The following is a 12,718-nucleotide window of genomic DNA, read 5'->3' as shown; positions in this document are numbered from 1 at the left end:
TCCTTTCTCTTTCTTTCTCCATTTTGTTATTGTTGCTTCTCCCCACCTTTTTCTCAACATAAGAGAATCCAATAAAATCAAACACTGGATTTTTGGTTCTTCTCGTACAATTTGGTTGTTTGTTTCATTAATATACCTCAAATAATTATAGATTCAGTAATTGCTGCTTGAATTAGAATGCTGGAAATGTCTGCAGCATTGCTTATATTGAAAGGGTATGATAAAAAAAGAAGATCTTATTAATTATTGCTCATACTTTGTGTGGAAACTTAAAATGTTGATTACCCGAGTAGTTTCTGGCATTTATTAATAGAATGAATAATCAATCATATGCTTCTGCAATTAGTGCAGGGGTCAGGACTAACCTTTTGTTGGTGCACAGCTGTTAAAATGAGAACTTTAAACATACACTGAGTTTATTTGTGTCTTTTTACTTCCTTAGGGCTTTAAAAAAAACCCTAAACTTGTAAAACCGACTAAGAACAAAGAGAAGCTTTTAATATTAACTGATTTCCTTTCGGCTGGACTTTTAACCAGGACAAAACATGTTGTTACCAACAGTTCTGAAGCGTTTCTGCAAGGCCAGCAATTTAAATTCAAGTGATGAAATGCCTCAGGTTTGCACTGAGAGTGAATGAGTTGCACTGGCAGCTACTTGTGAGTATTATCAGTGCTTTTTTACTGACACAGTGTTGTGTCAGTACCTAGCAATAAAACAAATATTTACCCACACACATCACAGAACATTCCTGGGGAGTGCAGCTTTGGCCTTTACAACCCAAATAAGGTGGAGCATAAGAATATGTTTTTGCCTGGCAGCTGCCTGTGATTTGTCCTGCTGGAAACACTACAGAATTCTCATCCCTGCCCTAAATTCCTTTGTCCTTGGCAGTACACAGATATCTGAGTCAAAATCGTGCTTGTTGTGAGGGATTTGGTCTAAGGTAGAGCACAGACTTGCGCTCTGAGCAGTTACAGGTTTTCAGTGTTCCTTTTGTTTGCTCCTGTTTTGGTTTTTTGGGGGTTTGCCGCTTTCTTCCTGAAGTCCCTGAGTGAATCAGAGTTTGAGGAGAGTTGGCCATTTTTACAAACCTCTTATGTTTAGGTGGGGTGACAACTTCACACCCTTGCACGTACAATAATTTTCACCTGATCAATCTCTTCTTGTAGATGTTTGGTTCTTCTCAAGAATATTTCCTGTGTCCCTCTTGGTTGTGCTGAGAATGTGTTTGGAGAGATCATGCTTTTGACAGCCAGAGGTGAAGAACTGTATTTGGGGATTGCAGGGAAGGAATTCAGTGGGTTTAAAGCTTTCAGGGGCTTTTCAACTCGACCAGTTTCTGCCCTTGTTGAAAGCAAGAGGCGCTTTAGCATTTCATGTTAATATTTACTTCCCCGTAAGCAGCTGATAATTGTAAATAACCAGACAGATGAAAGCCACTGGGTGGCAAATTTCTGTGGAGAATGTCCAGAATGTGATGCACCATTAGAAGGGATGTCTTGTAAAAGAGATTTCAGTGTATCTACAGGACACGTTTTCTATAAAAAAACTTTCCTTTTTAGCTGATGCAGATGTTAAACCTTTTTCTGATATTCAGGAAGAATATTAATAATGCTACAGTGGCTCTTGGGAAAGTGAACACTGATTTATGTGAGGATGTATTTTACACACATATCTGTGCATGTTTAGGGAAAATCTGGTCTTTGTGGAGGCTGGATAAATGGATATCATTGTATTATGTGCAGTAGGAATTGTGCTGTGGGCGTTGCCTTTAATCCACTGATATCAAATCTGGGGGCAGCTACAAGAAGGAACATCTCTTTATTCTCAATACCCATGAAAATGGGTATTTTAGATGTTCCAGGTGGGTCTGTGGATATGTGTCTTCACCAGGCAAGATCAATTTTGCCCACACAGAAGCAAAAAACTCTTCAGACTCTGAGAAAGGCAGCTCTCTAAGCTTGGTTTGAACAGGACTTCAAACACTGTTCCTATACCTGATCTCCTATTAATTGGCAGTGTTAATAAATAAGTTATAATAGCTAAACTTTATTAGGCATAATAGGGATAACAGATCTCCAGTTACTGGGCCAGTGGGCAACTGGTGCTTCTAATTGTGTGAATTAATGGAGTTTTATTGAGTAACAGTAGTTCACTGACTTCTGTCCTGAACTGTGCCCTTCTCCCTTCCACCTGACCCACAGCCAAGATGAAATAACCACAGCAGTGAATGATCACCATAAGCTGAGTATCTTGTCTAAAAACCTTTTTTAATCACACTTTTGAAAAAAGTAAATGTCTAACCTTGAGCTGATTTAGGTGAGCTGGATGGTCTGCGTTGTGTCCTGGGATTTATTTTTTAAATAAATCTGGCTACTTGGGAAAAAACTAACTCAGCTTCAGGGTCAAGTCATTAACTAAATTCAGATGCTTTTATTTGTATTATGTTTAAGTTCTGCTGTCTGGATGAGCTTTGTAATGTAAACTGTCCAAAAGCAAGTTGGGTCACACTTGACAATCAGCTTTTCTGTGGAATTTCAAATCCAAGTTGCTTTATGTGATTCTGGACCCTTTTATTAAGACATCAAAAAGGCTTAGAGAGGCTCTTGCAGCATCTTCTGTACTGAAAAAAAATTGAATGGTCTATTAAGTGTCTTGCTTCTGTTGTAATGGAAGAAAACACAAACTTGGCTTTGTTTCTGCCCTAAAAATGCCTTTCCTGCAGTCTACTTCCTTCAGATTATTAAAAAATTGGCTCCCAGTTATTTCTTCCCAAATTGTTGACACTTCATGCTGTTCTGCAGTGTGACATCTTTTTTTCCTTTCGTGATTTTTCATCTCTGTGTTGTCCTTGGCTGCTCAGTATCTCTTGCTAAATTAGACATCTCTCCTGATTTCCTCACAGCGTTTGACGCCAAGTTTATCATCAAGAGGTATGGAATTGTATTTAACTGCAGAGGGAGGGCAGGGGCTTCAAATGCAAGATAATGAAATCTCGTGTGTCAGGGAAGTTGTGGAGGAAGAACAGAACTCCTGAGCTCTGCTGGGGCACTGGGAATTTCCACCGAGATAAATGCCCAGGTGCTCTCCTACAAAACCCAGCTCAGTTCCCACTCCCTGGAACTGGGGCTGTGCCAACACCTGTGCAGGGTGGGGGCTCCACAGCCATCTTAGTACTGAGACTGTATTTTAAAAGTGGAATAAAATGGCAAATAAGGCCTAGAATTTTAAGCTAGAGAAACGGGGAGTTTAAAACTTCCATAAACTACTGGAAATCTTTTGCCTCAACAAATACTGGAGAAAAAACTTGTCTCTTGCCCAGCAAAGAAAAAGCATCTGCAACTTCTGTGTTCCTTAAGCATTCATGATCTACCCCTTCTTGTTCTTCCTGAGGTTTCACGTTCGTTTAATTTTATTTTTCCTCACAAAAAAACAAACCTCTAAGTATGCATTTTAATGTATTCCCAGTCTGCTGTAATTAAGTTGCAGATAAACACATGGTTACCACATGACAGAGTGATACTGGAAGGAAATGCTTTAGAAGAGACACGGTATTATGTGTACTCGGGCTTTGGTGATGCTGGTTTGGCTCTTCTGCTCTAGATCCAATTAGGAAAACACAAAAAGTATGGAAAATTAATAGCCACGTTGTGAACATAGTGACAGACTGAATCACAGCTGAGTCAGGCATGAAAAATAATAATGTTATGGAAATGGGAAAGAAGGGAAAGAAATGGCAGTGGAAATAGAGCAGAGGCCAGAAAAGAGAAGCTGCAATCAGGGGAGGATGAAAGGAAAGAACAAAGCAAAGGAACTTCACTGGCACTTTGTGAAGGCTCCGAGGCTTTGGTGGGGAGTGGCTTCCAGAGGGGTTCAGATACGTGAGTGGAGCATGGACTTCACTTTAGGAGGCAGATGTAGGACTGAGTCTTAGCTAAGGGATCACCAGCTCCTGACCTACAGACCTGGGCTGATGAAAAGTGCAGGTCTGAAACCAGGTGGCCGCAGAGTGATTTTTACTCGAGCTGTGCATGTGCTGTGTGAGGGAACCGGGCGTGTCCTGAGCTTGGGGGGACATTCGGGTAAATGGTTGCAAAGATTCCCTCTGTCCAGGGTGACTTATTTATGGAATCATGGAATGGTTTGGCTTGGAAGGGACCTGAAAGATCATCTGGTTCCAAACCTTTGCCATGGGCAGGGACACCTTCCACTATCCCAGGTTGCTCCAAGCCCCGTCCAACCTGGCCTTGGACACTCCCAGGGATGGGGCAGCCACAGCTGCTCTGGGCAACCTGTGCCAGGGCCTGCCCACCCTCCCAGGGAAGAATTTCTTCCCAATATCCCATCTAACCCAGCCCTCTGGCAGTGGGAAGCCATTCCCCCTTGCCACTGTCAGACTTAACTTGTAGCCCCTCAGCTCTGCCCTCAAATCCTTCCTTCCCCTGCAGGAAGGGAGATACCCACCTCTTAGCACCACTCGTGATCTGCATTTCCAAAGCACAGACCGGAGCTGTGGGAGCTGTGCTGGGGCTGCCACGCAGACAAAACCAAACCACTTTGTCACTGTGCTCTCCTTGCTGCCAGCTTGTCCGTCCCTTGGTCCCAGACTGCGGTGGTTTTGTGTGATTTGCATCTCTCAGATCCCCAGCAGGGCTGGTTTTTGGGGGAGCATTTCCTCGGATGGGAAGGTGGGAGCTGTGTTTATTCTGAGATGTAATTACGAGTGGTGAAGCTTCATAAATCCATCCTGCAGATGCAGTGTTTCTGTGGGGTGTAATTTAGTTGAAGGGGGAAAGTGCATTATATTTTCTTGATTACAGTTCTTTTAATTGCACAAAATGAGAAACTTCGTGGTTATGTTTTTATGATCCTTTCTGCTCTGAACTTTCAGTGGGCCATTCTTTGCATGCTCAAAGATATTATAATTCCAGCCCTTGCAAAGCATTTTAGGCAGTTTTCAGTGCAGACCTTATAAATACATATAGTGTGCAAGGACACGTTTATAAAACGTTTCTTTTTATAATTCTGTAATTCACATTTTATCGTTTGAAAACAGGTTTTAGCAAGGTTTTTCTTCTACATAGGAGACACAGGAGCCTATTTCCATAGCTGTAATTTAACACACATTCCATTGCTTCAAATTGATACTTTCACTTATCCAGCAGTAAAAGCACTCCCATCTTCCCAAGCAGGTGATAACGAGGTGCTGGGAGTTGACCTCTGTGTTTGTGGGTTTACACTTCAGCTGAGATTTAGTTACACACACCCTTTGTCTCCTGACAAGACCTTGGGTTTCACCATCTTTCAGGCACAGACCAAACCGAGTTTGCCCTCTAGAATCCATGGAAAATGGGGATGCAGGAGCCACTGGGACACCCCACTGGAGCATCTTCCACTCGAAGGTGTTGTTTTGGGCACAGAACTTCCCGTGGTGCCGATGCTCCAGCAATCCCTGCTCCCATCATGGATGTTTGGGGTTAGTCCTAAAAAAACAGACCTGGCCAAGCAGGGCTGGGCTGGTTGGAGGTTCCCTCGTGTTTCTGTGCCTGCTGCTCAGCCTGAATCTCATCAGGAGCAAAGGGCTGGTGGGAGACAATTGTTTAAGCACCCACAGCCCTCCCCAAAGCCTGTGTTGTTAATGTTGTTAATCCAACTGGTGTGGCACTCAGCTGGACTTTGAAACATCAGGAGTTCCTAAACACCTTTACCATTTCAAGCCTGAAGAGATCCCTGCATGGGAAGGGGCAAGAAAGGGAGATTTGCACCTTGTGGAATTACTGTAAAAATGAAAGTGCAGGAAGGGAAGCTGCTCAAGTGGGGTTTGGGCAGTTCCAGCTACTGTTTGAGAAATACAGACATATCTTGTGTGACATCGAGTGTTTCTGATGCCCCACGTGTTTTGGTACAGAGGGAAGGTGGAACGAGAAATGTTCTTCTTGAACCCTGAGTATTCAAATTACTTGTAGAATTCTACATCTGCTGTATTTCTTCCTCTCATTGCACCATTTTGTGGTACCCAGGGATGTGGTTTGGTGATGGATTTGGCAGTGCTGGGTTGATGGACTTGATGATCTTAGAGGGCTTTTCCAGCCTCAGTGATTCTGTGAAGATCCCTCACAAACTCTTAGGATGGACAGAGAGAGTGGGACACTCATTCCCAAAGTGTGCTACTCTGGGAGACTTCCATAATTGGGCTGCTGATAAACCTCCTTAGCTCTAGAAACTGAAATAATAAAACAAATATTGACTTTGAGTGAGATCCCAGCTCTGCATTGCTCTGAGTTAGGGAACAGTCACAGCATTACTCCAGATATAACAGACAATAATGGTGTAACTCTGGATAAACCACTTTCTAAATGTTCCTCTATTGCTGTAGTGAAACTCATTTAAAAAAAAAAAAAAAAACAAAACCACAGAACAAAGCAAAAAAAAATTACAAAGAGAGCTTAAAACTGTGGATCCTACATGTACACCCAGGAAATGGCTGTAGCAGGGAAAACCAGCAGATTGAGGAGACCCTGCATGTTCGAATTCTTGTCCCGCTCATTGCACACTCCCAAGCAAAAATCCACGTGCAGAAGTTGCCAGGTTAATATAACCAATATTCTGTGTCCCAAATACGTATTTTAGATAATACAGGATTTCCTTCCACAGGAAGATGCCAGGAAGAATATGAAATGCCATATAAATACTGTATTTTTCAACCCCAAAAAATATGTGGGGTGGGTTAAAGTGTTTTCTCCTTCCTAACATCAATGTTTAAGCCTTACAAATAACCCAGTAGCTCCCAAAAGGCCTTTGTTTCCAGTATTAATCTGCTAAAGAGACAAAGATTTAAACATGTTGGCCTGTAGGATAAACAGCATCGGTGCATCCCATGGAAGTAAATTCTAAGCAGTTCTCTCAAAGGAAGTTATTTTGCTTTCTGTGTTCACTGTTTTTTTGATTATTTGATGGGTCTGCATTTTACCTGTGTGACTGAAACCCCTCAGAACAGGAGGGAATTAATCCATTTTACATTTGCATCAGTTTGCACATCCAGGAGTAAATCTTGGGAGCCAAATCTGGTCGGTTTAACAGTCGTTTAACAATTTATGTCAGTGTTGGGTAGTTGTTTAATGGGCTGGGGTGTGTTTATTTGGCCAGATCTAAAGCAGTGGAGGGAGCTTGCTTTGCCCATAATGGACATTGTGTTGATAACTCTGGGATCAGCTGAGTAAACTGAACATCTGGGTCCCTCCTGCTTGGTGTTTTCTGCTGGGTGGATGCTGAACAAATCCCTGAGGAGGCACAGTGTGGATTTACTGACTGGGCTCACACATTTCCACCATAATTACTGTGTTCCTTTCTTTAGATTCTTTTTTAAATCTCCTTTAAATGAAACTCGAGGTGAAGTCTAATCTGACATAAGGCACATTAAATTTCCCCTTTGCTGGCTTTTTGCCTTTCTGACTTGGGAATTCCAGTCCATCAGACTGGAAGTCTTTTCCTGACTGTTGTGATGTGGTGATTTCCACGGGCAAAGTTCAGACCCTTCAGGCCTTGAGGATAGTGTTTAATGACACTGGTAATGTTTACAGTTTTCTAGGAAAAATCTGCAAATCTTCTACTCAAAGAACAGCAGCTCCAGCAGGTGACAAACCTGCAGCAGCTGTGGGCAACGGGATCCTCCTCTCCTTGTGTATTCTAACAATTCCAGACTTTTCCTGTTGATTTTCCCTTCAGAACAAGTCTTGAGAAACACAACTCTGAGACAAAAACCTTGCCAAAACCACGACTACCTTCTACATCTTCCTCTTTTCTCTGAGCCTTGTATTCAGTTTCTGCCTGTCCCTCAGTTCCTGCAGTGCTGCTCTTGCCCAGTCAGGCAGTGGGGAGAAAGGAAAACAAAATCCAGGATGCTTTTGTGATCGTTTGTGGGTTACACTGGATTCTCCTCTGTCAAAGTCTGAGGTGCTTGTCGGTACCAAAAAAAAAAAAAAAAAAAAAAGTTAAATTTCTTGGAGAAATTATCCATTGGCTTAGGGCTTGCCACTAAAAATGCTTTAAAAATACAGGAAGGTATAAATCCTGCTTGTGTTTTCATGCTGGTGGCAGCTACCTCGGAGGATAAAACATTGTAATCAACAAATGCATTAACAAATGTCTTGTCCAATCTTAAGCTAAAACTCATCCAAGGCACTGAAATGACCTTTCTAGGAAGATAATGGTTTGCAAATGTACGTGTGAGGTTCAGTTAATTACAAATTAACACAGTTTGTGACTCGAGGATGAGAGCTGTTGGTAAAGTTCGCACCAGAGATTTCAGCAAAGTGCGTCAAGGACAGATAAATTGTAAGATCAGATCCCCCAGAGGGACCTGGAGTTATCTGGGCTCACACAAGGCTTACTAAAAGAAGAAATACAAATTAATTTCCAAAAAGGTAATTGCTGCACTTATTTTCATTTGGCAGCTTGGTGGTTGCTGCTTTGAAGTGGCTGTAGGGCTTGATCATGGTGATGGTAAAATTGTTCCTTTTGTTGTTATCTGAGTGAGATGAGTTGAAATCAGCCTGTTCCTAAATCCAGGGAATGAGCCTGTTGGAGAACAGGGTCTGAATTCAGGCCAGGAGCCCCTGGGGATGTGTCCCATGGGATGGTCCTGGAGTGACTGAGCTGCAGTGGGAGCAACACGGTGGCACTGGGGGTGATTGGTTGATGCTTTGGGAATTTAATCAGGTCATTGCTGGTATTCTGCATACATAGAATTCTCGTAATTTTCACACATAATTAGTATTTGAATTACTGCTGTTATGACAGGTTTGGTATTAAGATCTTGATGCTCCCACTGTGTGTGACTTTGGTGGGTGATAAAATGTGGCCTTAGCTGAGCAAACCCCACACACAAATCACCCAAATCAGAGCCCACAGGGAGTTGGTAAATTGAGAAGGAGCTTGTACCTATAGAGGGGCTTGTGGTGACACAACTGTTCCTATACATCCTCCTTACAGAACACCAAGCTCAGAAGCAGCAGTAAAGTGAGCTGTTGTTCCAGCTGGGAGCAGGGTTGTGTGTTTTCTTCCTTAAGTGGGTCAGAAGCAAATTCATCTGCTTTTATTGCAGCCTCTGCCTTGCCAGTTTTGCTTTGCCTTCAGAGCCATGGCTCTTAACCTGAGTAACTCAGGTTGTTTTCCCTTTGCAGAGGTTTAGTGTGCAGAAAACTGCAGTGCAGCTCTAAACAGCTGGGGAATAATAATGTATTTTGGTTAAAAGCAGCCCCTGCAAGAGCAGTGCCTGGGGTGGCTCTGCCTGGGTGTAAAATCTGTCACGGGAGCACAGGCAGGGTGAGCCTTCCACCACCCTCTGTGATTTGGGACTATTCCTGTGGGAGACAAAAGTTCCCATCCCATTCCCTGCTTGGACTCTTGGACTCCTGCAGGAGCTGGAAAAACGATTTCCGGTAGAAGCAATAATAGCCTGGGCTGTTGGTTTTGATCATCAACAGACATTTAAAAGTCATCTGAGGAAAGATGTTCCTTGATTAAAGGCAGGTTTTGCTTAATGCAGTCGTAGCTGATCTCTCCCATCTGGTATCGTGTATTTGATGGGATCTCTCTCCCTTGCCTGGGGTCCAGTTCACAAGATCCCACCGGAGTTCCTGACTTTCCCAAGAGACTTTCCAGTGGATCAACTTGCTCTGTTACTCAGGTCATTGCTCTGCTTTTCTTTTCCCCCAGAGAAAACTCGGGGAGGTTGCTCAGCAGAGAAGATGAGGTGATGATGTGGAACCCAGAAGTGTTTGGAATTGCAGCTCTGCCTTTGCTCACTGTGTGCCTGGTGTTTGTTACATCCCAGATCCCCACATTTTACCTGTGGGATTCGGACATCACGTTCTACCTGTGGAAAATAAAAGGCAGATTGTGTGGCTGCATTTCCCGGGGTTTATTCCCCAAATTGCCTGTGTTTAAGGTTGCTGCTTAATCCTGGGTGCTTTGCTTCCTGCTCCCATGGGGTGGTCGCTGTCAGGGGCTGTCCTGAGGTGGGAACAGAGCTGGGATCCTCACAGGATCCAGGCCTGGAGCAGCTGTCAGGGCTCAGGTTTTAGTGAGGAGAGATGTAGGTATTTGTGGTTTGGCTTTCTGTGTGTTTTGTGGATTGCTAAAATATGACCTTTCCCACTAAAAAGGCTGGATTTTATCCCAAATCCTGTGGGTTTCACACAGGATCAGATTCTCCCGGCGCTGGGGTTGATGGTGTTTACAGAAGGCACCGAAAAACCACCCTCTGTGTGCAGAGCTCACCTCTCCCAGGTACAGGGGAGCTTTGCCACAGAAAATCACACACAGGGATCTCCTGAAGTTGCCTGTTTTCCATGTGACATAAATACCACCCACCAGGTCATGGCAGCTACACAGGAACTCCCAAAAATAAAACCCTGGGAGCGTTTCACAGTGTTTGGGATTGTAACTCTTATCTCGCTCCTATGATCTGTTTTCCCTGGTGATTCCCAAAGGGCTCGGGTTGGGCAGATGAAGGTGAAACGTGACTCAGTTCTTAGCTATGGATATTTGGGATCTCCTGTAAATGAGGAACACAAGAGCTGAGTTCCAGAGAGAAGCTAATCCTGCATTTCTAGTATTGGCAGCCTGGAGCTACAGAGATCAGCAGATGCTCCCAGGCAAATGAGGGCTTGTAATGGACATCAGACATGGGTGATTGAGAGGGAAAGCCTGGAAAACTTGGTTGATGTTGTTATCAGAGGGGCATAATTCCCCAGGGAGTAAAGCTGGAAGAGGATCCCTGCTCTGCTGGGCGAGTGACCCTTGATCAGCCACTTTCACAGTGTCACTGTCCCACTCCACATCGTCCCTTCTGTGTCCTTGTTCCCAGGATAAATCCTGGTTTGTTATCCCACAGTAAATACAGTACTGGATGCTGGGCAGAAATTAAAACTGGCAAATTCCATGTGTTTTATGTCATTTGGCACAGGGTGCACAGCCCTCCTCCAGCCTGTCATAAATTCCTAACCCAGAGCAAGGTCACATCTGGGAGCGATTTCCCTCTGCCAGATGAGGCGCAATCCCAGAAAACCGGACTCATTCTCTCCAGCGCCGCTCCACGACCGCCTCTCCTGCTCCTTTTCCTACAGACCTGCCCCGGGAGCCCTGTGGGATGACTGGGGCTGAGAGACTTTTCACACTTTATAAACTGCGAGTTCTGGAGCCCAGCTCTGTGTGCAGGGCGTGAGGCAGGACGAGCAGGCTCCAGCTCCCTCCTGATTCCTTTTCCAGCAGCGCATTCCCTGCAGGATGCTGTGTTGTTCCTCAGTGTTTGGTGTCTGTGCATCCCCTCGTACTCTGAGTAACCTGTCCCCTACAGAATCCATGGGGAGCTACAAGCCTGCTCTTCTTTTACGTGCTTTTAAACCAGTTCTAGCAAAAGTTCTGAGTCCTGAGTAATTCAAGATACGCACACTGAACACTGACAAATATCAGAGGCACTGACAAAGGAATGGAGCAACAATCAACCTTTGCATGCTGTAGTAGCTGGAAATAATTCCCAGCGACATGGAAGTCACGTTTCCATTATCCCATATTTTGGGAACTGTGGTTATTTTGGTATCTCATTGCCTTTATTACTTTGTGCTTCCCAAGGCCTCTGTGGAGCTTGGTGACCCTTTCAAAAGGAACCTCCAGCCAGAGGGTTCCAGTCGGGTTCCTTCCCTCACAGAGGGGAGGGGGTGAAATGGGGATGTATTATAATGTCTTATTCAATCAAATTAACAGAACTTAGTTTAAAAAAAAAAATGTGTTCAAGGTTTCCTGGGTCTTGCACAAGGAGCTCCAAAGAAAAAAAAAAACAGGTCAGAATTTAAACAGTGAGTGTTGTTACTCTTAACTATTACTGTTAATCATCACACAAGCTCATGAAATCCACTGGGACTGGGGAGCACTGGCTGGAAACCACCTCGTGTGCTGTGATCTTTGTGACCCAATTTGAGCCTTTTTATTCACAGGCCAAGTATCCTGAGGTCGTGACCCTTCCAGAAGGACTGCAGGGAGATTTTATAATTCTGAGGAACCCCAAAGTCTCTGGGTAAGCCAATAAATGCATCTCTTGACTGATACAGCCCAGGGTCTGCACAGGAGGTGCAGGGATCCCAGTCACATCCCAGTAAATCCCAGTTCCTTGGTGTCTTGCCATTAAAGAATGGAAAGAAAATGGCAGTTACCATGTCACTGTGGCTATACTTTTCCATTGTTTTAGATGGAAATCCATTAGATGAGGGAATTACTACTCTACCAGGCTTGTGGGATTTGTTTGGGCTCCCTGTGGGATGTGTTCCACCAGGTTTGGGGTTTTCAATAGGGAAAAAAACCCCTTGAAGTCACATGTAAGACAATATAATTATCACTGTCAGGGCCAAGAAAAATAACTGTTTTGTGAAGGGATCAGACCATTCCCTTCTCCTCTTACATCCTGCTATAACGTGCTTTAATTTATATGCAAACAACTGGAATTTGAGCACAGCTCCCTCTGTGGCATTTATGAACTAGCAAATAAACCCTGAGAGATGGTGCTGTCTTGGTACAGCCAAACCTGCCATTTAAAACTAAATGCTTGAACTGTGGCTTGTTGGAATGAATTGTTCTTAGACCATCAGGGTTAGGGAATTACCTGCTTTGTTCAACAGTTTCTGTGTCACCAGGTGCCAGTTCCATTGCACACATTCCCCC

General features: G+C 43.9%; 1 protein-coding gene across 1 annotated transcript in view; it reads left to right on the top strand.

Annotated features, from left to right (window-relative positions):
• Nucleotides 1-12,718, top strand: part of CENPP (centromere protein P) — a 117,800-nt gene that overhangs the window by 103,950 nt on the left and 1,132 nt on the right. Inside the window, exon 7 of the mRNA XM_050312650.1 lies at nucleotides 11,998-12,077. Within this exon, the coding sequence (XP_050168607.1) occupies nucleotides 11,998-12,077 (80 nt within the window). The remainder of the gene's footprint in view (nucleotides 1-11,997; nucleotides 12,078-12,718) is intronic.

Source organism: Myiozetetes cayanensis, unplaced genomic scaffold (genome assembly GCF_022539395.1).
Source record: "Myiozetetes cayanensis isolate MyiCay16 unplaced genomic scaffold, myiCay2020 scf18, whole genome shotgun sequence".
Taxonomy (NCBI): Eukaryota; Metazoa; Chordata; class Aves; order Passeriformes; family Tyrannidae; genus Myiozetetes; species Myiozetetes cayanensis.
Note: the sequence above shows the minus strand (reverse complement) of the source record. Positions and strands in the feature narration are given on the sequence as shown.